Source organism: Pongo pygmaeus, chromosome 8 (assembly GCF_028885625.2).
Source record: "Pongo pygmaeus isolate AG05252 chromosome 8, NHGRI_mPonPyg2-v2.0_pri, whole genome shotgun sequence".
NCBI classification, from domain to species: Eukaryota; Metazoa; Chordata; class Mammalia; order Primates; family Hominidae; genus Pongo; species Pongo pygmaeus.
Window position 1 is genome coordinate 53,636,173 of NC_072381.2, and position 23,501 is coordinate 53,659,673.

At 44.0% G+C, this 23,501-nt stretch overlaps 1 protein-coding gene across 4 annotated transcripts in view; it reads left to right on the forward strand.

The window, feature by feature from the left end:
• WDFY4 (WDFY family member 4) overlaps nucleotides 1-23,501 on the forward strand; it is a 297,400-nt gene that overhangs the window by 93,513 nt on the left and 180,386 nt on the right. For 3 of the 4 annotated variants that reach the window (XM_054436992.2, XM_054436994.2, XM_054436995.2), the window contains exons 18-24: nucleotides 221-442; nucleotides 1,554-1,732; nucleotides 8,124-8,355; nucleotides 9,935-10,080; nucleotides 11,281-11,392; nucleotides 12,134-12,324; nucleotides 17,678-17,830. In XM_054436992.2, the coding sequence (XP_054292967.1) occupies nucleotides 221-442; nucleotides 1,554-1,732; nucleotides 8,124-8,355; nucleotides 9,935-10,080; nucleotides 11,281-11,392; nucleotides 12,134-12,324; nucleotides 17,678-17,830 (1,235 nt within the window). The remainder of the gene's footprint in view (nucleotides 1-220; nucleotides 443-1,553; nucleotides 1,733-8,123; nucleotides 8,356-9,934; nucleotides 10,081-11,280; nucleotides 11,393-12,133; nucleotides 12,325-17,677; nucleotides 17,831-23,501) is intronic. The other variant, XM_054436996.2, reaches the window with a different exon arrangement.

The following is a 23,501-nucleotide window of genomic DNA, read 5'->3' on the forward strand; positions in this document are numbered from 1 at the left end:
AGCTGACCAGGAGCCCACATGTGACGGACCTCAGGGAGATCGAGGTCTTCTCTGCTCCCTTGGCAAGGCAGCATGCCATAATGGGGAGGAGACAACTGGTGATTAGGCAAGGCACCCAGTAGGTGCTGCACCCGGACTAAATCAGCACCACAGTGAATCTGAACACACTTGCTCAGCAGGGCAGAACAAAGCCTGAGGGCATGCCTGTGTTCCCACCCAGGTGCCACCAGACCGTTCCCTCCTCCTGGAGGTCTGACCTTCTCCTGCTGGTTCCTGATCAGCCGGCATGGAGCTGCCACTGAGGGCCACCCGCTGCGCTTCCTGACGTTGGTGCGCCACCTGGCCAGGACTGAGCAGCCCTTTGTTTGCTTCTCTGTCAGCCTCTGCCCAGACGACCTCTCCTTGGTTGTTTCTACAGAAGAGAAGGAGTTTCAGCCTCTGGGTAAGGTGTTGGGATCCAAAGCCAGTTTCATCCACATGTGGGGGAAATGGGGCTAAGTCCGAAGCTCTCAACACAGGTGTGGTTAGAAACCTGGTGACCTTCTGTTTCTCCTCATCCTTTGAAATTTCTCCCTTGGGTTCCACACCTGGTGAAAGGTCTATAGTATTTGTTGTGATTCACTGTGGCCTGGGCTCTAGGCTTGTAAGTGTCAGGCAGATGAGGCTCCAGCCCTTGGCACAGCTTCAGAGATGATGCTCAGTGGCTTTCCAGAAACTTCGCCCTGGCAGAACAGTCACAATGGGACCCAGGGCTTTGCCTCGCTGGGACACAGGCTGCATCCTCTCCTGAGTGAGATTTGTGAAGAACACACACAATTTAGCTGGAGCTGAAGCAGCTACAGACATATAGACACTCCCACATATGCTCAACCCCAAACCCAGAAGGCTGGCCCATGCTTGGCATGGCACCCAGGGCCACCCCTCCTTTGGCAGTGCTAGAGGCCAGCCCTGGCTCTGCCCTTTGTAGCCCAGCGTTGTTCTCCAGGCTCATTTGCCTGAGATGTCAAGTCCAGTGGATTCTGGCCACTTGTTCTTCTCCTGTTTCCTGAAAGTGTCAGTGTTTCATAGGGAAAAACACTGGGAGGCCCTATGAAACAGTGGGAGCGGCTGACACCCTTGTTCACAGCACAACTGCCTATCCAACTCTCTGGGACTCGGCCTGCAATGGAGTCTCTGTGGAGGTAGTCTGCCTTGGGGTAGACCTGAAGCCTGGCTTCTGGGTTTGAATCCTGGCTGTATGACCTTGGGCAAGTCACCCAACCTCTCTGTGCCTCAGGATGGTAAATTGGGCATGTGTGAGTGAGCGCCTACCTCACAGGGCTGTGAACATGACATGAGTTGATATTTGTAACATGCTTAAAACTGGCACAAAGGAAGAGCTCAAAGAATGACTGCTGCTATTGCTGCTGCTGGTGTCATTTTTCATGAGAGGAGGGGCTAGGGCTCCATGGTACAAGGCCCAGTGGTTGACGTCCCCCTTTGCCCTCCCCATTCTCCTGAGTTCCTGCAGTGTAACACCACAGGTGAGACTCAGTGTTCATGCTGTCTTCCAGATGTCATGGAACCTGAGGATGACTCCGAGCCTTCTGCAGGATGCCAGCTTCAGGTCAGGTGTGGCCAGCTCCTGACTTGTGGTCAGTGGCATCACTTGGCTGTGGTTGTCACTAAGGAAATGAAAAGGCATTGTACAGTTTCCACCTGTCTGGACGGACAGGTCATTGGCTCCGCCAAGGTGAGATGGCTTCTCCAAGCTGCACTTGTCCCACAACCATATCTCCTGCTACTACCCTGAAGTGGCCTCGGTTTCATTCTATGTTTTTGTTGTTGTTGTTTGTTTGTTTGTTTATTACTGGTAGGGTTGGCATCTAATGAAGTCTGCCTTACTGTTCAGGAAAATTGGCTGAGCTCAGACATGAAAAGGACATCTTTAGAAAATGCATTGAAGGTCACACAACCAGGGCAGAAGGCAAGATGTGCATCCAGATCTCTAAGAATAGTCATGTTCATGAAAATAGAAAACTCCAGAATGAACAAAGCAAAGCTTCTCATTTTGAGGGGCAAACTCCTCAGGGAGGTCTGCGCAGGGCCTAAGGTATGACTTTTCCAAGAAGCTCCCAGGTGAGGCCAACGCAGCTCATCTTTACACCACACAGAGGAGCAGGGCACTAGAGTGTGCAGACACTAACACGTGTCGTCGGATTTAGAGCAAGAACCATGAGGAAGGTAATGGAATGCAAATGTATGGCTGTCATTTAGAGACACCCCAGGTACAAGAGAAAGCTGGGAAAAGGTGGAGCTGGCAGGCGCCAGCAGCCATTGTCAGAGAAGAGAGGGCCCAGAGGACCACAGAAGGCAGGTACGGCTGGATTTTCACACAAGTTCCAGGGAGAGCATCCCAACCTGGCTGCATTTTAAAATCACCTGCAAAGGCTTTTTAAAGTTCTCTTGCACAGGCTGCACCCAGAATAATTACATCAGAATCTCCCTGGGTCAGGTAATTTGACAATTTACTAATGTTTATAAAATTTTCTAGGTGATTCTAATATGCAGCCAGAATGGAGAACCTTACATACACGGGGTTTCTGGATTCCCCCTAAATGCCATAGTGTTCCTCCCCTGACCTTGCCCAGTTGTGACCACCAGTAACATCTCCAGACACTGCCAAATATCCCCTGGGGGTCAAAGTTGTTCCAGGTTAAGAGTCATTAGATGAGAACAAATTCTTAGTCCCAAATTCTGTGGGACACATATAGGTGAATTTGATACCATGTGCTGGTAAAGTTCTGTTATCAAAAAAAGGCAGTGATGACCAAACATGCATATATATATATATATATATTTTTTTTTTTTTTTGAGATGGAATTTCGCTCTTGTCGCCCAGGCTGGACTGCAATGGTGCGATCTCAGCTCTCTACAAACTCTGCCTCCAGGGTTCAAGCGATTCTCCTTTCTCAACCTCCTGACTAGGTGGGATTACAAGCGCCCGCCACCATGCCCACTAATTTTTGTATTTTTAGTAGAGATGGGGTTTCACCAGGCTGGCCAGGCTGGTCTCAAACTCTTGACCTCAGGCGATCTGCCTGCCTTGCCCTCCCAAAGTGCTGGGATTACAGGTGTGAGCCACCGTGCCTGGCCGACCAGAAAGATTTTGATAGGGGCATTGAAAAAACAGGTCCTTCAAAACATAGTTAACCTTTTCTCCAATTATTAACAATATCAGTCCTCCCTCCTTCCCTTTCTCTCTTTCTTCTTTTCCTCATTAAATATTTATTGAGCACCTGTTATATGTTAGCTAATATTTTAGGTGTTAAGAATTGTTTATGCCTATAAGCTAAAGACCTCCAGGAACATACATATAGTATAAGGTGCTAAGAATTGTTTTAGGTTCTAAGAATTGTTTATGCTTATAAGCCAAAGACCTCCAGGAACATACATACAGTATGAAATAAAAATTAGATTTAAACTGACTATAGCGAGAGATTCCCTATCCCATGGGGTAGTAAGGAGTTAGGAGTGGCTTGTTACAGAAACTAGGTTTATTTTAGGTGATTTTTAAGAGGGTTTAAAGAAGTGGAGGTCTGTCTGTTCTGAATTGGGTGCTGCTGGAAAGAGGTGCAATTTGGTGACTGCGAATGTTAATAACTTTTATCCGGAAGGTAGAGACACAGAACAGGGCTGGACTTGTCATTAGAGAGGAAGCAGAAGTCCCCCACATTAGTTGGGATGGGATGTGTGGTGTCTTTTGTGGTTGCAATATCTTTATTTTTATCTGTTTAGGCTCAATTACTGAGTTCACTTGTTCTTGTCTTCTTTCACAGAATATGTTGATGTTTTGTGAAATACTTCATATACCTTGAGGCATGTCTTATTGATGTTTGTACCTTCCTTGCACTTGGCACAGGGGCTGACACACAGTGAGCATAGAATAAACACTTGATTAACTGAATTGAATGTGCAGCCACAGGAGGAACATGACTGGCTGGTAGTGTGGTTGGGTGAAGCGGTACAGGCATTAACATCCTCCCTGCGGGACCTGCTAAGCCTAGGGCCATCAACAGGGAGGCCAGGAGTGGTGTGTTGCTATATGGAGTGGCCAAAGCCAAGACTGACAGAGTGCACTTTCCAAAATAATCTCAACAAGTTGGGTCAGGACCAGCAAGTGAAACTCAACCGGGATAAACATAAAGGCCTGTGTTTTGATGCAAACATCTGTTGGAGAAGAGTAAGATGTGAGAACTTCAGCTTAATTTGACTAGTTTAACAGCCCTTCTCAAAATGCTGAGCCTTTGTTTTTATTGCCAAAGGAAACTTAGATAAATTTGGAAAGATATGGAGCATTTTAATAGTTTGAATTGGGCAAAATGATTTGGGAATGATATGAGACATTAGACATTTATTAGTCAACCTGAATGGGGCAGTGTGCATACACTGGGAATTTGGAAGAGAAGAGCAAGGTTGGTTGGAGGGGTGAGTGGTGCTTCAGTGTGGGAGAGAGAGGAGGACTCTGTGCCTGCGAGAACAGAGAGAGAAGAGAGCACAGAAAATCATACTCCTGGCAAGCCTTGGTGGCTGAACAGTTGGTTTGTTTTTATTTGCAAATCTCACTTAATTGGTAGGGTGAAAAAGAATATTTCTGAAATTATGTAAACTCTCATTTAGAAAAATACAGTCATCCCTCAGTTTCCTCAGGGGATTGGCTCCAGGACCCTTCCTGGATACCAAACTGCATGGATACTCGAGTCCCTTAAATAAAATAGTGTAGTATTTGCAAATAACAGATGCATACCCTCCTGCATGCTTAACTAAGCTCTAGATGATTTATAAAACCTAATACAATGTGAATGCTACATAAATAGTTGTCATATTGTATTTTTTATTTGTATTTTTTATTTTTATATCACTATTTTTTATTGTTCTTTTTCCTGAATATTTTTGATCCAAAGTTGGTTGAATCCAAGGATATGGAACCCCCAGATATGCAGGGCCAATTGTACATATTTATAAACATATACTTATATATAGCGATTTTATGATAATTATAAGAATAATATAAATGCATTTTGAAATAGCTCAAAAATAGAGAAAAGAAGATTAGCTACCCTCCTGCTACTTTATCATATTTTGTAATTTCAGTTTTATCCCTTTGAAAAAATAGTGTGGCCTTGAAGTATAGAAAATCTTGTATACTACTTAGTTCATTTAACCTCTCATTTAACCTAATACTTAGGCTATATGGTATAGCTTATTGCTCCTAGGCTACAAACCTAGACAGCATGTTGCTATACTGAATACTGTAGGCAACTGTAACGCAGTGGTATTTGTGTATCTAAACACTCTAAACATGGAAAAAGTACAGTAAAAATATGATATTATTATCTGATGGACCACCATTGCATATGTGCTCTGACACTGACTTGGAACATTGTAATGTGGCACACAGCAATATATGGAAGTATACTTGGAAATTCATCCAAACTTTTGCCTGTAGCCACAGTTCATTCTTTTTTATTTCTGAGTAGTATTTCAAGGTATGGATGTGCCATAGTTTGTTTAGTCATTTATCCATTGAAGGACATCTGGGATATTTCAGGTTTTGGCTATTACAAATAAAGCTTTGTGAGCATTTGTGTACAGGTTTTTGTGAGAGTTTAAATCTTCATTTATCTGGGATGAATTCCAAGAGTTCAATTGCTGGTTTCTATGGTAATTGAATGTTTAATTTTATAAGAAACTGCCAAACTATTTCAAAAATGATTGTATCATTTGACATTTCCGCTAACAATGAATGAGTGAGGCAGTTTTTCTGCACTTAGCGTTGTCACTATTTTTATATTAGCCATTAAGATAGTTGTGTAGTAATATCTCACTGTGTTTTTAGTTTGTATTTCCTTAATGGCTAATGAGGTTGAACATCATCTTTTCATGTGCTTATTTGCCATCTGTATATTCTCCTCAGTGATGTCCATCCATATTTTCTGCCCATTTTCTAATTGCATTGTTTGCTTTTTTTTTTTTTTTTTTTTTTTTTGGGATGGAGTCTCACTCTGTTGGCAGGCTGGAGTGAAGTGGTGCAATCTCGGCTCACTGCAACCTCTGCCTCCCGGGTTCAAGCGATTCTTCTGCTTCAGAATCCAGAGTAGCTGGGACTACAGGTGCCCACCACCACGCCTAGCTAATTTTTGTATTTTTAGTAGAGATGGGTTTTCACTATGTTGGCCAGGATGGTCTCGATCTCCTGACCTCATGATCTGCACACCTCAGCCTCCCAAAGTGCTGGGATTACAGGCATGAGCCACCACACCCGGTTGCATTGTTCACTTTTTTAAATCGTTGAGTTTTTTTTTTTTTTTTTTTTTTTGAGACGGAGTCTCGCTCTGTCGCCCGGGCTGGAGTGCAGTGGCCCGATCTCGGCTCACTATAAGCTCCGCCTCCTGGGTTCACGCCATTCTCCTGCCTCAGCCTCCCCAGTAGCTGGGACTACAGGCACCCACCACCATGCCTGGCTAATTTTTGTTGTGTTTTTTAGTAGAGATAGGGTTTCACCATGTTAGCCAGGATGGTCTCAATCTCCTGACCTCGTGATCCGCCTGCCTCGGCCTCCCAAAGTGCTGGGATTACAGGCGTGAGCAACTGCACCTGGCCTTAAACTGTTGAGTTTTAAGGGTTTTAGGGTTTTAAAATATATACATGTATGTGTGTGTGTGTCTATATATATACATATATATTCTAGGCACTAGTCCTTTGTTAGATATGTGATTTGCAATAATTCCTCCTAGTCTGTAGCATGTCTTTTAATCCTCTTTCACATGGGTAAAGTTTCTGGTTTTGCTGAAGTATAATTCATTAGTTTTTCCTTATATGACTCATGTTTTGGTGTCGTTTGAGAATATTTTGCCTAGTCCTACATCCTGAAGATATTCTCCTATTTTTTTCCCTAAAAATTTTCTAGTTTTACATTTTACACTTGAGTTTGCAATCAATTATGAATTAATTTTTGTATAAGGTGTAAGGTTTAAGTTCATTTCTTTGCCTGTGGATGTTCAATTGCTCCAGTACCATTTGTTGAAGAGTCTATCATTTCTCAATTGAATTGCTTTTGCATCTTTGTCAAAAATCAGGTGAGCGTTCTTATACAAGCTTATTTCTGGGTTCTCTATTCTGTTCCATTGATCTATGTGATTATCTTTATACCAATGTCACACTATATTGATTTTATAGCTATATAATAAGTCATTATTAGAGTAGTTCCTCCCCCAACTTAATTCTTCTTTTTCAGAGTTGTTTAAGCTATTCTAGGACCTGTGCCTTCCCATATACATTTTAGAATTAGCTTGTTTGTGTCTACAAAAAACCTTGCTGGAATTCTGATAGTCTACAAAAAACCTTTCTGGAATTGCATTATACTTACTGATCAACTCGAGGGGAAATAACATCTTTACTATAGTGAACCTTTCTATCCATGAACCTGGTATGTTTCTCCATTTATATATGTTGTCTTTGACTTTTTCCGTCATCACTTAGGAATTTTCAGTATACAGATCCTCTACGCGTCTTACTAAGTATTTCATTTTCTTGTGCATAATTGTAAGTGGTATTGTGTTTAATTTTAGTTTCTGTTTGTTTATTGTTAGCCTACACAAATAAAATTGATTTTTGTGTATTGATCATATATCCTGTGACCTTGCTGAATTCACTTATTATTTCTAGGATATTAAAAAAAATTCCTTGGAACTTTCTACATGGACATGATAGAAACAGTTTTATTTCTTACTTTCCACTCTGTATGTATGTAATTATTGTTCATACATAAAACTTTATTAATTTGCCAATACTAGACATTCAGGTTCTTAGTAAAATGACTGAGATAAAGGTGTACTTTTTTTGTTTCTTAATATTTTTTATCAAATTTATTTTCAAAAGGACAGTATCAGTTTTTTACTCCACATTTAATAACTTGTTTTGCTGCATACTTCTGAGATTTGAGAATTATATTTTAGTTTTTTAGATAAAATACATTTTTACTATGAGATGAGAATAAGATGCATCATGTTATATCATTTTGAATTTACTTGATTAACTCTGAGATCAAACACTACTCACTCTTGTCCTTTTTATTTTAACAGATGTTATACATCCAGTCTCTACCAGGGCCTTTCCTTTCTATGGATCCATCCGCATTTGTGGATGTTTATGGATATATTGCTACCCCTCGAGTCTGGAAACAAAAGTCTTCATTAATCTGGCGTCTTGGCCCCACATACCTCTTTGAAGAATCCATTTCAATGGAAACTCTGGAAGTTATTAACAAACTTGGCCCAAGATATTGTGGTAACTTCCAAGCTGTGCATGTCCAAGGTATGGAGTGTTTTGATTTACAATGTTCTTGCTGATATTAGTTTTAAAATGGACATCCAGTTATTTATAGCATATTTGCAGAGAATAAGCTCAGTGTTAAAGTCAGTCATTAGGGAGGACCTCTGTAATTGTATCATTATATATTTACAACCCAAGAGAAAATGTCACAGAAAAGGAAATGACAATATCTTTAGATTTCAACTCCAAAGCCCTAATGGGGAAGAGGTGGGTTGGGCAATACCATCAGTAAAGAAAGAGAGAAGAGAAGGAGATAAATAAGTTACATTGCTTTTAATGAAGAAGCTTTTTAACAAAAGTATACTGTTGTCTTCAATTATTAAACACGCAGACAAAACATCCACATTTTCATTATTGATTGTTGTTATTCAAGCAGGCAGCATTGTTCTCTGTGCTCCATCAAGGGGTCAGCTCCCATCTGCAATGAATGATAAATGAATCTATGTCAGCGGCCTGTATGTGCTGAAGGGCGATTGAGTGCTCTTGAGCATTTCTGTTTCCAGGCCCATGATGTGTTTGAATTTCATTTCCTGTGGCAAATGGCACTGGCCAGAGCAATGGGACGAGATCAGATCTAGAGCCAAAGTCTTACCAATTCTATATTCATGCCACCCTTCTCTACTAGCACATTAGGTATCATTGACTTAGAGACCAGTATGTTAATTCAAACTGGGGTGTTTGCCATGGCTGTGCAGCTCATTAAAAATTAGACATTTCAGCTCAGCCTATTTCAGGTCAGGTTTCTTGTCACTTAACAGTTTGGTTTTAGGGAATGAGGTTATATACTTGACAGATGTTTTAAGCTCTGGTAGTTTCGCACCTGGAGTGCATCTATTTCATGGTAAGACAAATCTTAGGAGAGTTTGCCGCAGTTTTCTTTCTTCTTCTTCTTCCTCTTCTTCTTCCTCCTCTTCCTCCTCCTCGTCCTCCTCCTCCTCGTCCTCCTCCTCCTCGTCCTCCTCCCCCTCCTCCTCCTCGTCCTCCTCCTCCTCCTCCTCCTCCTCCTCCTCCTCCTCCCCCTCCTCCTCCTCCCCCTCCTCCTCCTCCTCCTCCTCCTCCTCCTCCTCCTCCTCCTCCTCCTCCTCCTCCTCGTCTCACTCTGTCACCCAGACTGGAGTGCAAAGGCACGATCTGGGCTCACTGCAACCTCTCCCTCCCCGGTTCAAGCCATTCTCCTGCCTCAGCCTCCCAAGTAGCTGGGACTACGGGCATGTGCCACCATGCCCAGCTGATTTTTTTACTTTTAGTAGAGACGAGATTTCACCATGTTGGCTAGGCTGGTCTTGAAATCCTGACCTCAAGTGATCTGCCTGTCTTGGCCTCCCAAAGTGCTGGGATTACAGGCATGAGCCACCATGCCCAGCCCACGGTTTTCTATAAGCATCAGAGAAGAGGGGAAAACAAATAACATGCAAACATACAATGTGCAAAAACATGCAATGTGACAACATACAAACATCCTCTCAATGATTACTTGGCTGTGTGACAGAGATATTAAATTGTATGAGAATTCCTGCTCTGTAAAGTTAGACTAGAAATGTTTAAAGATGTGTTGTTACAGGGGAGGACCCGGACAGTGAAGCCACGCCCCTCATTGCAGAAGAAAGAGTTTCTTTTGGACTTCACATAGCCAGCTCCTCTATCACCAGTGTAGCGGACATCAGAAATGCTTACAATGAGGTGGACAGCCGCCTGATCGCCAAAGAGGTACATCTTCTAACTTCGCTGCTAATCTCTGTTGGAATCTGGTTTCATGGTTTGCTTTAGCTTTCAGTGCTTAAGTAAACACTATTTCATGTTTGCACATGTGTAGATGGATACAAAAATACATGCTTCCCACTTCATTTGTTAAAATATCCTATGCCTCCTCACCCACTAGTGTCCTCCCAGACTAAGCCTTTCATTTATAATTATTCAGAGAAGAAAAATCATAAATAAAAGAACAAGAACAAATGACATATTTTAAATACCTTTGCAACATTGAAAACACTATTGAGCTTCCCTAGTCCTGGGTATTAATGACCCACTAACACTGAGATATTCTTTGAGTTGTTGTGATTTTTTTAATTTTAATTTTTTATTTTTTTACAGATGGGATCTCTCTATGTTGCCCAGGCTGGTCTTGAACTCCTGGGCTCAAGTGATCCTCCTGCTTCAGCCTCCTGAGTAGTTGGGATTACAGGTGTGATTCACAGCAGCACCCAGTATTGCTGTGATTAAAACAACAAACAAACAAACAAAAAACAGTAAATTTTCAAAACAACAAGGAGATATGTTTGTAGATGGGGATGCCATTAAATTTACTTCCAATTTTTGCATAAAGAGCTCTTTTTCTTAGCACTGATGAAAATTTGCAATTTGTTTATATTCTTTTTACCCTCATGGACAGAGGGTACCCCCAGAGGATGGGAGTCAGGAACTAGGTCCTGTTGATCATGAAAGTTGTGGCTTAGCAGCAACACACTGCTTTCTGATGTAGGAGGCCAGCATTCCTATCTTCTTGCCCCTTTGACACCTGTAGAGATTGGGCTCCCAGAGCCTGAACAACCCTAGTCTGAGAAGGTGGCAGCCCTCACTTTGGTAGCGCTATTCCATCTGAAAGTGTCCTTGGGTCCCTCTTGCTCTTCTTAGCACCTCACTGTGAGCATGTGGGACACTGGTGGCTCAGACTGCGTAACTGAAGCTGCTCACTTACAATTCAGCCACAGCTTGGGAGGCAGAATGCATGAGCCTGAATTTTGGCTTCAGTCCCCTGACATTGGTTCAATTGCTATTCATTCCCTGATCGTTGCTGATGGAGTGTCAGCACTGGGCCAGGCCCCAGAGGGCCTGCCCTCCAGGAGCTTGTGGACAACGCTTCTTCTTTTGCAGGAGTTTCTTAGGACTAATTGCTGCTCGTTTCTCTAGATGAACATTTCATCCCGTGACAATGCCATGCCTGTGTTCTTGCTGAGGAATTGTGCTGGCCACCTGTCAGGGTCTCTGCGGACCATTGGAGCTGTTGCTGTGGGTCAATTAGGTATGTTCAGCTGGGAAGCTTTGCCACTGTTTGGGAAGCAGGGTTTGTGCTGTCATGGCTTGTGCACCCTGGAGTTCTGGAGTGGTGGGCAGGATGGAGTGTGCCAGGGAACCAGGGTCGGGAGGACCAGAGTTGGGAGTGAATCCAGCCAGAGAGTTAGTCTCCCAGAAAGCACGAGGATCTGTTCACCTGGCCACATCTGGCAATCAGTAGTGAGCTCAGCTACTAACCAGGCTGCTGTCTGTGACAACAGGAACCTGTCTATCTAGTGAGTACAGTGGGGCTTTTGAGCAGAAGCACTGGTTGTGGTTGTTTGAGTGAAAACTGCTGGTCACCATTCAATTGAGCAATAGCAAGGCAACAAATTGGTGCAAGTGCCCTGCCCAGCAGGATCTAGAGGACAGGCAAGAGCAATGGGTTGTTAGAGCAATAGGGATGCTAAGGCTCAGGGGTCTGGCTCATCCAACACTCTGGAGTGAAGGCAGAGGGCGGCAATCTGAAATACTCTGGGCTGTTCAGCCTTCTGATGGCAAAGAAAGGACTTAGCACAGTATCTCCCAACCATCTAAGACTTTCAGAACCTCCAGCTCTTCCTCCCAATCTGTCCCAGGTGCACAGGTCCCTCTGGCTGTGGGTAGATGGTGGCACTGGTAGCTCATTGGTCCTCCTGTGCTGTTGGGGCATTTCCCATTGCAATGAAGCTGTGACATGTTGATGAAATGCCCACTTTATGCCACACAGGGGTGAGGATATTCCACTCCAGCCCTGCTGCCAGCAGCCTGGACTTCATTGGCGGGCCTGCCATCCTCCTGGGCCTCATCTCCTTAGCGACAGATGACCATACTATGTATGCGGCTGTGAAAGTTCTGCACTCGGTCCTGACCAGTAATGCCATGTGTGACTTCCTGATGCAACACATCTGTGGGTACCAGGTAATCTCATCCCCCCACCTGGGATTGAGACTCCTGAAAGGGCTGTCATCCCCAGGAAACGGACGAGCATTGCTTGCCCCAGTTGCATTCCCTCCAGGGTGACTTCTAGAGAAGGGGAGCCGAAAGCCCTTGGGTTCTGAGACCAGCAACTTCACAGTAGAGGAGGGGCAGGCGACAGCCAGCCCAAGAGCTCTGCTCAGGATGAGGATGCTCACCTGGCTGTGGCTTCTGGCCCTTTTCACTGACAAATTCTAATGTCATTTGTGGTGGTCTCCCCACCTTGTCTCTAGCACGGTGGCTGAGAGCCCAGGCTGCAGAGCAGACTGCCAGAGTTTAAATCCTATCTCTTCTAATTTGCTATTTAACCTTAGATGAGTTACTTATCCTCTGCCTGTTTCCTCACCTGTAAGATATGGACTGTAATAGGGTTGCAGTGAGGATTAGATGATTTCATGCAAGTGAAGAGGTTAGAATTATGTCAGGCCCAGAATGAGTGCTAAGTAAATGTTAGTCATTTCTAGTTCTTAATCTCTTTGTGTGTCAGTTCCCTCATGTGTAAAATGGGATTATGAGAGCACCTGTTTTGCAGGGTTGTGATGACTGTGTTTATGTGTTGAGAGCTTAGAGGAGCACCTGCACAGGAGACCTGCTTTGCATGTGTTTACTGTGATTGTCATTGCTACTTAGAATTGGTAAATTCAGATGAGACGTGGCCACTGCCCTTGAGTAACTTCTCACATGGCTGGGAGGCAGCCAGATGAGGAATTAGGAGGGTAGGGCCAGGGTCGGAGTCTGTGCCATGTCATGGGTCTTAGGCAGTGGAGGCTTCCTCTGGTGTGGGGGCTGCTGGGTGATTGGGGCAAAGCCTCCTGTGTCTCTGGCTACTGGGTCAGGGTTAGAGCAGAAGAGAGCTGTGTGATGGCCTTCTGGGCACTCTCCCTGTCTGTCTGGACTACTGCCACAGCTGGACAGTAACCCCTTCCCCCAGCCTGTCCCTCATAGCCCGCTGATGCCAGCTGTAGCCCCACATCACATATCTGGTGGTGTCCCTCCTGTGTGTAAAACCTTCAAAGGCATCTGATTACCGATACCATATCCCAAACTCCCTAGACAGGTTTTCAAAGCCATTCAAAACTGGCCACAGACCTTTCCTTCCAGCCCCATCTCCAATCCAGCCAACATTTCAGCCTATGCTCCCACCTCCCCAAATCCTGCACCTTCTCCGATCATTAAACAGCGTATGACTTTGTGTGCCTGTGGCCTCAGCTCGGAGCACCTCTTTTTTTCTCCCTCAGGCACCCTCCTTCTGTTTTCCCAGATCAAGCTCAAATAGCAAAGGTAGCATTCTCTTCCCTCAGCTGAGCATGTGGCTGTTTCCTGGTCCCCTTGGCACCATGGGCACATCCCGTTTTAACTGCTCTTGCACCCACACTGGAATGCTCAGTCTACACATCTCTACTGGAATCTTCTAAAGATCCTAATGTTTTTTACTCTTTGCTGGTGTATTACTGACACCATGAAGACACTCAGTACATGTTTTGGGAATGAGTAAATGGGTATGTCTGAGTTTATGCTAAAACTCAAGAATTGGGGATATTGGTACACAAAGGTTTTCTCTGAATATGCTGTTAAAGATAATAGTAGTAGAATCTATTGTAATACAGCACAAGGATATCTGCTGTGGCTAGGGATTTTAATAATTATTTTGACCATTTCTAAAAAGGCACAAATCAGTTCCTGCCCTCATGAGTGTATCTAGAAGGATAAAATAAAACAAGAATCAAAATAATTTTAATATAAATAAAAATGCAATCAGTGTCCAAGATTCACATCAAGAACTACTACATGCTTTGTGACTCACTGGCTACCTGGCTATCTTCCCAGAAACTCTGAGCTTCTTAGAAAGCTCAGACTACCTCAGGCTCGCTGTGGTCTCATTGCCCAGTCCTGGGAATGGGGGGTGGGCATGGTGAGCTCTCAGTGAGGGTTCAGAAATGAGAACATTGCCTTGAGAGAAGGAACTATCTACCACAGAGGTACATAGCACCTGCTGTCACATGTAGGTAGAGGGGTCAAAAAGGGTTTTGTTAAAAAAGGAAGCTCATCAAGAGGTTTCCTGGAGACTGAGCTGGCTGAGCTTTCCAGGAAGAGGTGGTAGAAACAAGGAGTGGACCAAGGATGGAATCTCTTCACTCAACTTAATTGATCAAATGCTTCCTAAGACGAGGCACTGTGCTAGGCACTAGGGATGTGAGGTGAACAAGGTGGGTTTAGTCCCTGTTTTCATGGGACTTACCATCCAAGAAGGTGGACAGAAAAATACTGTTAGCATGAGGGAGAGTCTCTCAGATACCTCCTTTGAGTAAAGAACTCATCAGATTCAGAGGTTTATTGTACACTTACACATGAAGGCAGAATAAGGAAATTTTAAAACTGTTATTCTATCTTTAAAAAGGAAACATTTCAAATATTTATGTCTTTGGGGAAAATCAGAAGGAGAAGCTGGGTGGCAAGAGAGGTGGTAAATGGCACATTTGAGTGAAGAAATAGTATTATTTTGTTTTTGTTTTTGTTTTTTTAAACTTTCTTGTCCACTCTTTATAAAATGCAACCTCCATCCTCCCTCATCCTTTTCTAGGCACGTTTTCTTGCTTTGTGTTTCTTTGTAACCTGCATGTGCATTTGTGTGATGTCTGCTTTCGTATTGCCACGTTTATGTCTGTTTCACCCCCAGACACAAGCTTCATAAAGGCGTGTGTCCTGCTTGTTTATTGCTGTACCCTAAAAACATGCCATAGATAGTAGGTGCTCAGTTAGGATTGGGGAATGAATCCGTGAATGAAAACAGGGGTCTTCAATTAAGTGGCTTGCTCAGGAGTGGATTTCATCGGATTTTAGGTTTTACTCTAGGCTCATCTGCTGGTTTACTGGTTGGGTGGGAGAGCATAAACCTTCCTATCTGTTATGTCTGTCTAGCTGATTTATCAGCCTCTTCTCAGACTAAGCAATAGCCAGCTGAGTTTGATAGGATGGGTGTTCTTAATATGGGGAAAGAGGAGGATACTGTTCCAGACTAATATTAAAACACTTCCAGGATCTGGTCTGGGTTCCTCCACACAGCTAGGAGGAGAGGATGGTTGTGGAGCTGTGCATGGCATACCGAATGGAGGGTAGGGAGCCATAACCTTGCCACTGTGGGGAATGTAGGTTCTGCCACACAGGTGATGGGCAATTGCAGGAAGGCTGGGACAGGGAAACGGACTGACTGAGGTGTTAGAACACCCCTTGACGTCAGTGGAGAAGATGAGGCATGGGGATGAGGTTCAAGCAGGGGCTGAGATAGAATCTGACCTAATAGAAGCCTGTGTTCCTGACCTGGGGAGTCTCAGGATCTGTGAGCAGCCTGGGCAGGTGGCGCTGGAAAGGAGCCAGGGTGGCCCAGCAGGCTGCCGACAGGAAGGAAGGGAGATGCTGGGACACACTCAGTGGGAAATGTTTGTGAGACATTGAAGGTGAAGTATCATGTGGGAGAGAAGGCTCTGGAGCTCAGGGGCAGGCTGTGCTGGAGGTGTAAATATGATGGTCATCGCTGCCATGATAATATTTAATCTAAGGAAATTGATGAAATCGCCAAAAAGAAGCTGTAAAGAGAGAAGAAGGTTAAGGGGGAAACAAAGAGGAGCTAACCACATAGAGCTGGGAATATAATTAAAACGCAGTAAAGGAGATTGAGAAGCAAGAGGGAAGAAAAATCAAGACAGTTATGTCAAGGAATCTGAAAAAACGTGTTTTGAGAAGGCGGGTATGGTCAAACCATGTTAAATGCTGATAAAGAATAGCACAAACAAAGGATGGAGGCGTCCTCTTTGGATTTGGCCACCTGAAAGTCCCTGGTGGCCTTTCTGAGGGAGGTGGCCAGGTGGAGGCAGTGGCTGGCTGATGTGGGTTGAAAAGAGAATGTGAGGTGAGGACATGGAGCCAGGGTGTGTTGATAATGCTTTCTAGAAGTTTGCCTATGAGCAGGAGGAGCTGCGTAAAAGCTACAGGGATTAGGGATGGAGGGAGGGATATTTTTACAATGAGAAATACTAGAATATATTTGTACATAGGAGGAAGAGATCCAGGGTTGGGGCAGTGGAAGCTTGGAGAGAACAGTTATCTCAAAGAGCAGTGTCCTTGAGATGGTGCCGGTGACCAGTGGGATCCAGAGACCAGGTAGATGGGAGACTCAGCTTGTGACAGGAAGGAATGCAACACATGTATTTGTTAATTTGGTGGTGGGAAGACAGAGTATTCATATCTTATGGGTTCTATCTTCTCAGCAAAATATGAGGTCAGGTGGGGGAGAGGAAGAGAGGTTAGAGGAGAGAGGAGAAGCAATGAAACCATGGTCTTTAGGATAAGAAAATATAGCTTATTAGAAAGACAGAGTTGGATTGCCAGAACCGAGTGTCAGTTTGACATTTTTGACACTATTTGATGTAAAGTGAAGCCAGTCAGCCTGAATGTTTTCACATGAAACTTTTAGCCATCCTAATTTTGTCTTGCTGTGGGATTTCATGTATGCATATATATATATATATATATATATATATATATGAATAGTCTGGAAAGATATTGAGTCTTTTCTGATCACAAACAAGGCTTCCCAAGGGCATGTTGCAAGAACATGTCTGGGAGGACAGGGAGAGAGGGCGGGCTGTGTTGGAGCCATTGATGGGGAATGCAGCCATGGATGGAAGGAGCTGAGACTCCAGATTAGGTGGCTTAAGGCTCATATGCCAATGGATGGCTGGGCTGACTGACTCGTGTGGGGCTGGAGTCAACAGAGATGTGAGGCTTGGTGGGACCCATCTTCTTAGTCTGAGACAAGCTGGGTCACCAAATGTATGCTGGGACCCAAGTGCCTCCATGCTGGGATGGATGCTGCATGTTGCTGGCTTCCCAGGGGCTGGTGCAACTGACAGGCACATCTGGCTGGGTGCAGCCAGGCTCATGGGCAGGTGGTAGCTTCCTGTAAATGCAGCATTTATGGGATGGTTATGCATGTAAAGGACCCAGTAACAGAAAATGAGAATGAGGCTTGAGGAGTGTGGGAGGAAACCAGGAGACAGTGGCATTCTGGAAACATGGAAAAGATGCAGGGAAAAGTAAGGGTCCCAGTGAAAAGTCATGTCACAGCACAGAAAAGTGGCCACAGAAGTTGATGTGTATTTTTCTTCTGAGAACATGGGAATGAAGGATGGTAGCGGCAGAGAGCAGAAGGTTTGCAGACTGGACTGGGACAAGTGGGTGAAGGGGAAAGCTCTAATGATGTATTCATGAGGAAACTGCTTTGTGTTAACCTTTTCAGATAATGGCGTTCCTCCTGAGGAAGAAGGCCTCTCTCCTGAACCATCGAATTTTTCAGCTGATCCTCTCAGTGGCTGGCACTGTGGAGCTGGGCTTCAGGTCATCTGCTATCACCAACACTGGTGTCTTCCAGCACATCCTCTGCAATTTCGAGGTAAATCAGAGATTGGCCCTTAGCCCTTTAGGAGTGTGTGTGATGGTAAATATGCTAAGTCTGGGCTTTCCCCTAAACCCAGCATGTCAGCTTCCCTCATAGTCATGATGGTAGGGAGAGGGAAAACCAAACAAGCCTGCCCAGAGGCCCTGGTTTGTAATGACATCTGCCACCTATGGACTGAGTGGCTTCAGACAACTCTCTTGACCCCTCTGAGCCCCACTCTTTTTCTTGGGTGAAGTGGAGACCTTCATCTCCTTGCAGGCTGTCATGAGGGTTAAGCCAGATAGTATCTGGGAAAGGATTTTTAAACTATAAATTAGCATATACATATGAGGGTAAAGAAAAATGATCTCAGTTCTTTTGGGTGGTGCTTTGCTGTTTCCAAATGATTCTTGAAAGGGGTGAGTTGAGGGATGCAGAAGGACATGCCTGAGGCTAACTGAGGAGCATCGCACACAACTGCTTTGGGTGGATCAACCCATTCATGAAGCACCATTTACTGAGCACCTGCTGGGTCAGGTACTGGCCATGTCCTGGAGACACAGTGAAAACTAGAACCCAGCCCTTCCCCACAGCCAGATGGGACTGGGACATAGCCAAGGTAACACTGCAAGTGCTAGGTGCTACAGTGAGACAGGCACAGGGCATCTGGGGAGTGGGAGTGAGCAGGCAGTCAGAATTCAGGGGGAAAAGAACCTTCCGGGTGGAGTGTATATGCTATTTGCAAATACTGCACATCAGAGTGAGAGCAGCCATGGGGACTTGAGAGCAAGTAGCTTGTTGGGGGCCTAAAGGTTTGTGTTGGTTGCAAGAGCAGGAGAGAGAGAAGGCAGGCCCAAGGGGTTAGACTGCCCAGACTACACTTTAGCCTGGGCATGTGCAGGTCCTCAGGAGAAGTTTCAAAACTCTTTCTTTGTTTATTAAAAAATTGATATATATTTATTATAGAATATTTTTTAATTAGAGAAAAATGTGAGGGGGAAACTCTCCTATTACCAAGACCTAGTTAATTCTTGTCAAACCTGGATGCATTCTCTTATAGTATTTTCTATGTATAATACATTTTTAAAATCATAGTCATGATTATACTGTAGGTTATTTTGAGTCTAGTCTTTGCTCACATACCAAAAACATCTAAACATTTTCATTACAAACACTTATAAGCACTGTTCTGAGATCAGAATAATATTCTGTTATGCTGAGAGTTCCTGGTTTCTTCATCATTTCTCTATTGTCAAATTTTTAGATTCTTTCTATATTTTGTTATAAATTGTGTTATAGATGGGACTTTTGCGCCGATATTTCTCCCACTTTTAAAAACATTTTCTTAGAATAAATTATCAAAATTAATAATTAGAATAAAGGCATTATGAACAATTTTTTAGATTGTTGATAAGTTTTACCAAACTTTTGATATCTAGGGATGTTAACTGTAGAATGACATGTGAGAATTTTATTTTAGGTATGTGACTTCGGTGACAAGAGCTCTGAAGCAGGGAGTTGGGTCATGAGACGATTGAAGAAATCTGGGTAGAAGATTTTGAAACCTAAACTGAGGCAAGGGTAGTGGGATAATGACGACAGCAGGTGAAAAAGTCCTAACTTGAACCAGAAGTGACTTAGAGCCAAATGACAAGGGAAATACTATGTATCAAAACACCACAGGGCTGCTACTGAAGGCAGGACCAGAGGGAGACTGACAGTCATCAATATGTATATTATAAAAAGAGAATACTCTTTGTATAATATAGATCAAGATTCGATTCAACGCCTAACTTCTAACTTAAGATCAAGAAGTTAGAATGACCAAACAAAATAAAAACTCAGAGAAAGAAGGAAGGAAACATATAAATGAGAACATAAATTAATAAAATAGGAAAGAAAAAACATACAGCGGATCAACAAGGCCAATTACTGTTTCTCCTAAAACAGACAAACATCTGTTAAGATTGACCAAGAAAAGAAGACAGAAGCCACAAATAAATAATATTAGGAAGGAAAAGGGGAGAATTCCACAGAAGAATGAGCAATTAGAAAGGAAACAAGACAATTGGATTAGTAACTTTGTGCCAATAAATTAGAAAACTTAGTTCATTTGAACAATTTCATTGAAAACGTAAGTTTTCACAGCACACTCTAAAATGAATAAAAAACCCCAATGATCCTAGAATCATCAAGTAAAGTGAGTCACTGGTTTAAAATCTGTTGAAACAAACAACAACCAGAAGGGAACACTAGGCCGGGCACTCATAGGGAAATTCCACCAGTCGGGAAATAGTTTCTTTCTAGATTATTTAATGAGCTAATCTTGATGGCAGAACACAAAAGGACAGTACAGAAAATGAAAAAGTACAGGCTAATCTTATTTGTAAATATAGGCATAAGAGCCCTAAATATGAGATTAGCCAGTTGAACCAGGCCAAGATGAATGTCCTGGTCCTAGATCTGAAGCTGGAAAAGAGGATTGTGGAGGAAGCCAGCGTAGCCTGGAGAATGGGCTCCCTGTGCACAAGGGGAAAGGAGATGTATATAAATGGCCATAAAACACCACTAAATAAGATAATGTGTCTTGACTGCAACCGCTGCTGCCCCTTCTGAAGTGCTGTGGCCATGCTCAGCCAGTCTGACTTCAAGGTGTCCTGGCCACCAGCATGGCTCAGGAATTACCAGTGCGGGAATCCATCATGCTCCATTGCCTGCTACTGGAATGGCCATGGACACCACCCTACCCCACCCCGCCTTGAATAAAACTACCCCATTCAGGAGATCTGGTGCTTTTAAAGCTGGATTTAAGAAAATAAACCACCAGTAAGAACCAGATGCTAAAAACAAAGCAAAGTGAAACAAAATGAAATGAAACAAAATAAAATTTAAAAGATTGAGAGGAGAGAATTTCAAAAAGGGAAAAATGTTTCCCAAATGTCATGTTCTGCCTACACCAAGTAAAGTGAGGTGAGGGATGTGTGCACTGTACGTGCCCATTGGAGGTCACTGACAGGCTTAGTGACAAGTAAGTTGTGGGGTCAGAAGCCACTCAGAAGTAAGGAGAAACGGCTGGGTTTGGTGGCTCATGGCTGTAATCCCAGCACTGGGAGGCTGAGGTGGGCGGATCGCCTGAGGTCAGGAGTTCGGGACCAGCCTGGCCAACATGGTGAAACCCTGTCTCTACTAAAAATACAAAAATTAGGTGGGCGTGGTTGCGGGTGCCTGTAATCTCAGCTAGTCGGGAGGCTGAGGCAGGAGAATCACCTGAACCCATGAGGCGGAGGTTGCAGTGAGCCGAGATCATGCCATTGCATTCCAGCCTGGGTGACAGGAGCGAGACTTCGTCTCAAACAAACAAACAAACAAAAAAGAATTAAGGGGAAGTGTGGGGAGACTGAAAGTGGAGGCAGTCAGTGGACTATGGAAAATAGCAGAAAGGAAGTTTCAGAACTTTTAGTTTTGGGTTTCTTTTTTTTTTTTTTTTTTTTGAGACGGAGTCTCACTCTGTTGCCAGACTGGAGTGCAGTGGCACAATCTCGGCTCACTGCAACCTCTGTCTCATGGGTTCAAGTGATTCTCCTGCCTCAGCCTCTCGAGTAGCTGGGACTACAGGCATGCGCCACCACGCCCAGCTAATTTTTGTATTTGTAGTAGAGATGGGGTTTCACCATGTTGGTCAGGATGGTCTTGATCTCTTGATCTCATGATCCGCCCACCTTGACCTCCCAAAGCACTGGGATTACAAGCGTGAGCCACCGCGCCTAGCCGGTTTCGTGTTTTAAGATGGGAGAGACTTAAGTCTGTTTGTAGGTTGAAGGAGAAGAGACAGTAAAAACCAGACAGTTAAAATACTAGTGGGAGAAGAAATTGCTAATGAGACACATCCCCGGAGGGTTTGGAGACAAGAGAGTGGATCACAGGAGAAAGGGTGGGATCCGTGATTACTGGTGTGAAGCAGACAGGAAGAGGAAGTTGTGAGGAAGGGAGAGACAGGAAGTCGTTGAGAAGGGAATGGACAGGAAGCTGTGAGGGAGGGTGGGTACAGGAGATTGTTGAAGCAGGGAGGGACAAAAATTTTTGAGGGAAGGAGGGACAGGAGGTTGTGAGGGAAGGAGGGACAGGAAGCTGTTGAGGCAAGGTTGGACAGGAAGTTGTAAGACAGAGTTGGATAGGAAGTTGTGAGGCAGGGTTGGACAGAAACTTGAGAATCAGGGAGGAACAGGAAGTTGTGGGCTTGTAAGTCTTAGGTTTTGGTTCCTTTCTTTCTTTCTTTTTTTCTTTTTTTTTTTTTTTTGAGATAGAGTCTCACTCTGTTGCCCAGGCTGGAGGGCAGTGGTGCAATCTCAGCTCACTGCAACCTCCGACTCCCAGGTTCAAGTAATTCTCCTGCCTCAACCTCCCAAGTAGCTGGGATTAGAGGCATGTGCCACCACATATGGCTAATTTTTTTGTATTTAGTAGAGAAGGGATTTCACCATATTGGTCAGGCTGGTCTTGAACTCCTGACCTCAGCTGATCCACCCACCTTGGCCTCCCAAAGTTCTGGGATTATAGGCATAAGCCACCATACCCAGCCTCTGGTTTCTTAAAGAAGGAACTGACTAGTTCATTTCTAAGAGTACAGTCATCTCAGGGGTGGGGAGAGAGCAACACCTGACACATTATCCACTCCATACCCAAACAAATCTAATCCAGACATCTTAATATAGTCCTTAGTACAGGCTTATGTGACACAGAATAACAATCAAAAGATTCAGTTATTCATGTTTCCCAAAATTCTGACATTTGGTATTATGTAATTTCCTGATGAGCTAGGCAGCCTCAAATGGGTGTGGCAACTTATTATTGTTGCTGTGTTCTGGAAAGGAAATGGGAGAGGCTGGAACTTTTGTGGGAAGCGTAAAAGGTGCGCCTTATTGTACTGGTGGGTTCACATCTGACTTTCTTAGTTCTCTCAGCCCTTAGCCCCAGGCCTGGCATATCATTTGTTGAATGACTGCCTTCATGAATCAATATCCTAAGTGTGCAGGGCTCTTGGAGCCCTACAGACATGTATGTTGGGGTGCCATGCTGGATACCCATGTTTTCACTAGAGCTGCCTTCATCAGTACCAGCTGTCCCAAATGGCAGCTGGCCCACCTCTGTGTGTGCCTTTGGGCAGTGGCTGTGCTTAAAAAAGCAGGAAATCTGTCACTCTTTTCCTGGCTGAAGAACAATCCACTCATTTTACTTTGTTTACTTTTTATCCACTCATTCTTTTAAAAAATGTAATGCATCTTTACGAAAAATAGTGGCATGTATGATGCTAGGCTCCAGGGATTAAAGAAGGACAGTCTCTACCTTCACAGGCCTCCCAATAAACTTGTGTTCACTGGGGTTCTTTTGCATTTCCTCTTCAGCAAGAGTAAGCAAAGTCATGGGTAACTGCTTAGCTTCAAGCAAGGTTGAGTATTGACCCTATGGGTCACTATCTGTAGGTGATGCCCATGAGGACCCAGTGTGGGGGCAAGGGAATGGGCTTCGTAGTCAGGTGGATTGACTTTGAAAACAGTCTCTGCCAATTAAAAAAAAGTCTGGTGCCAGAAAAGTTGCTTAGTCTCCCTGAGTCCCATTCTTTCTAGTTACTAGATGCAGACAATAGGCTGGGTACGGTGGCTCACACCTGTAATCCTAGCACTTTGGG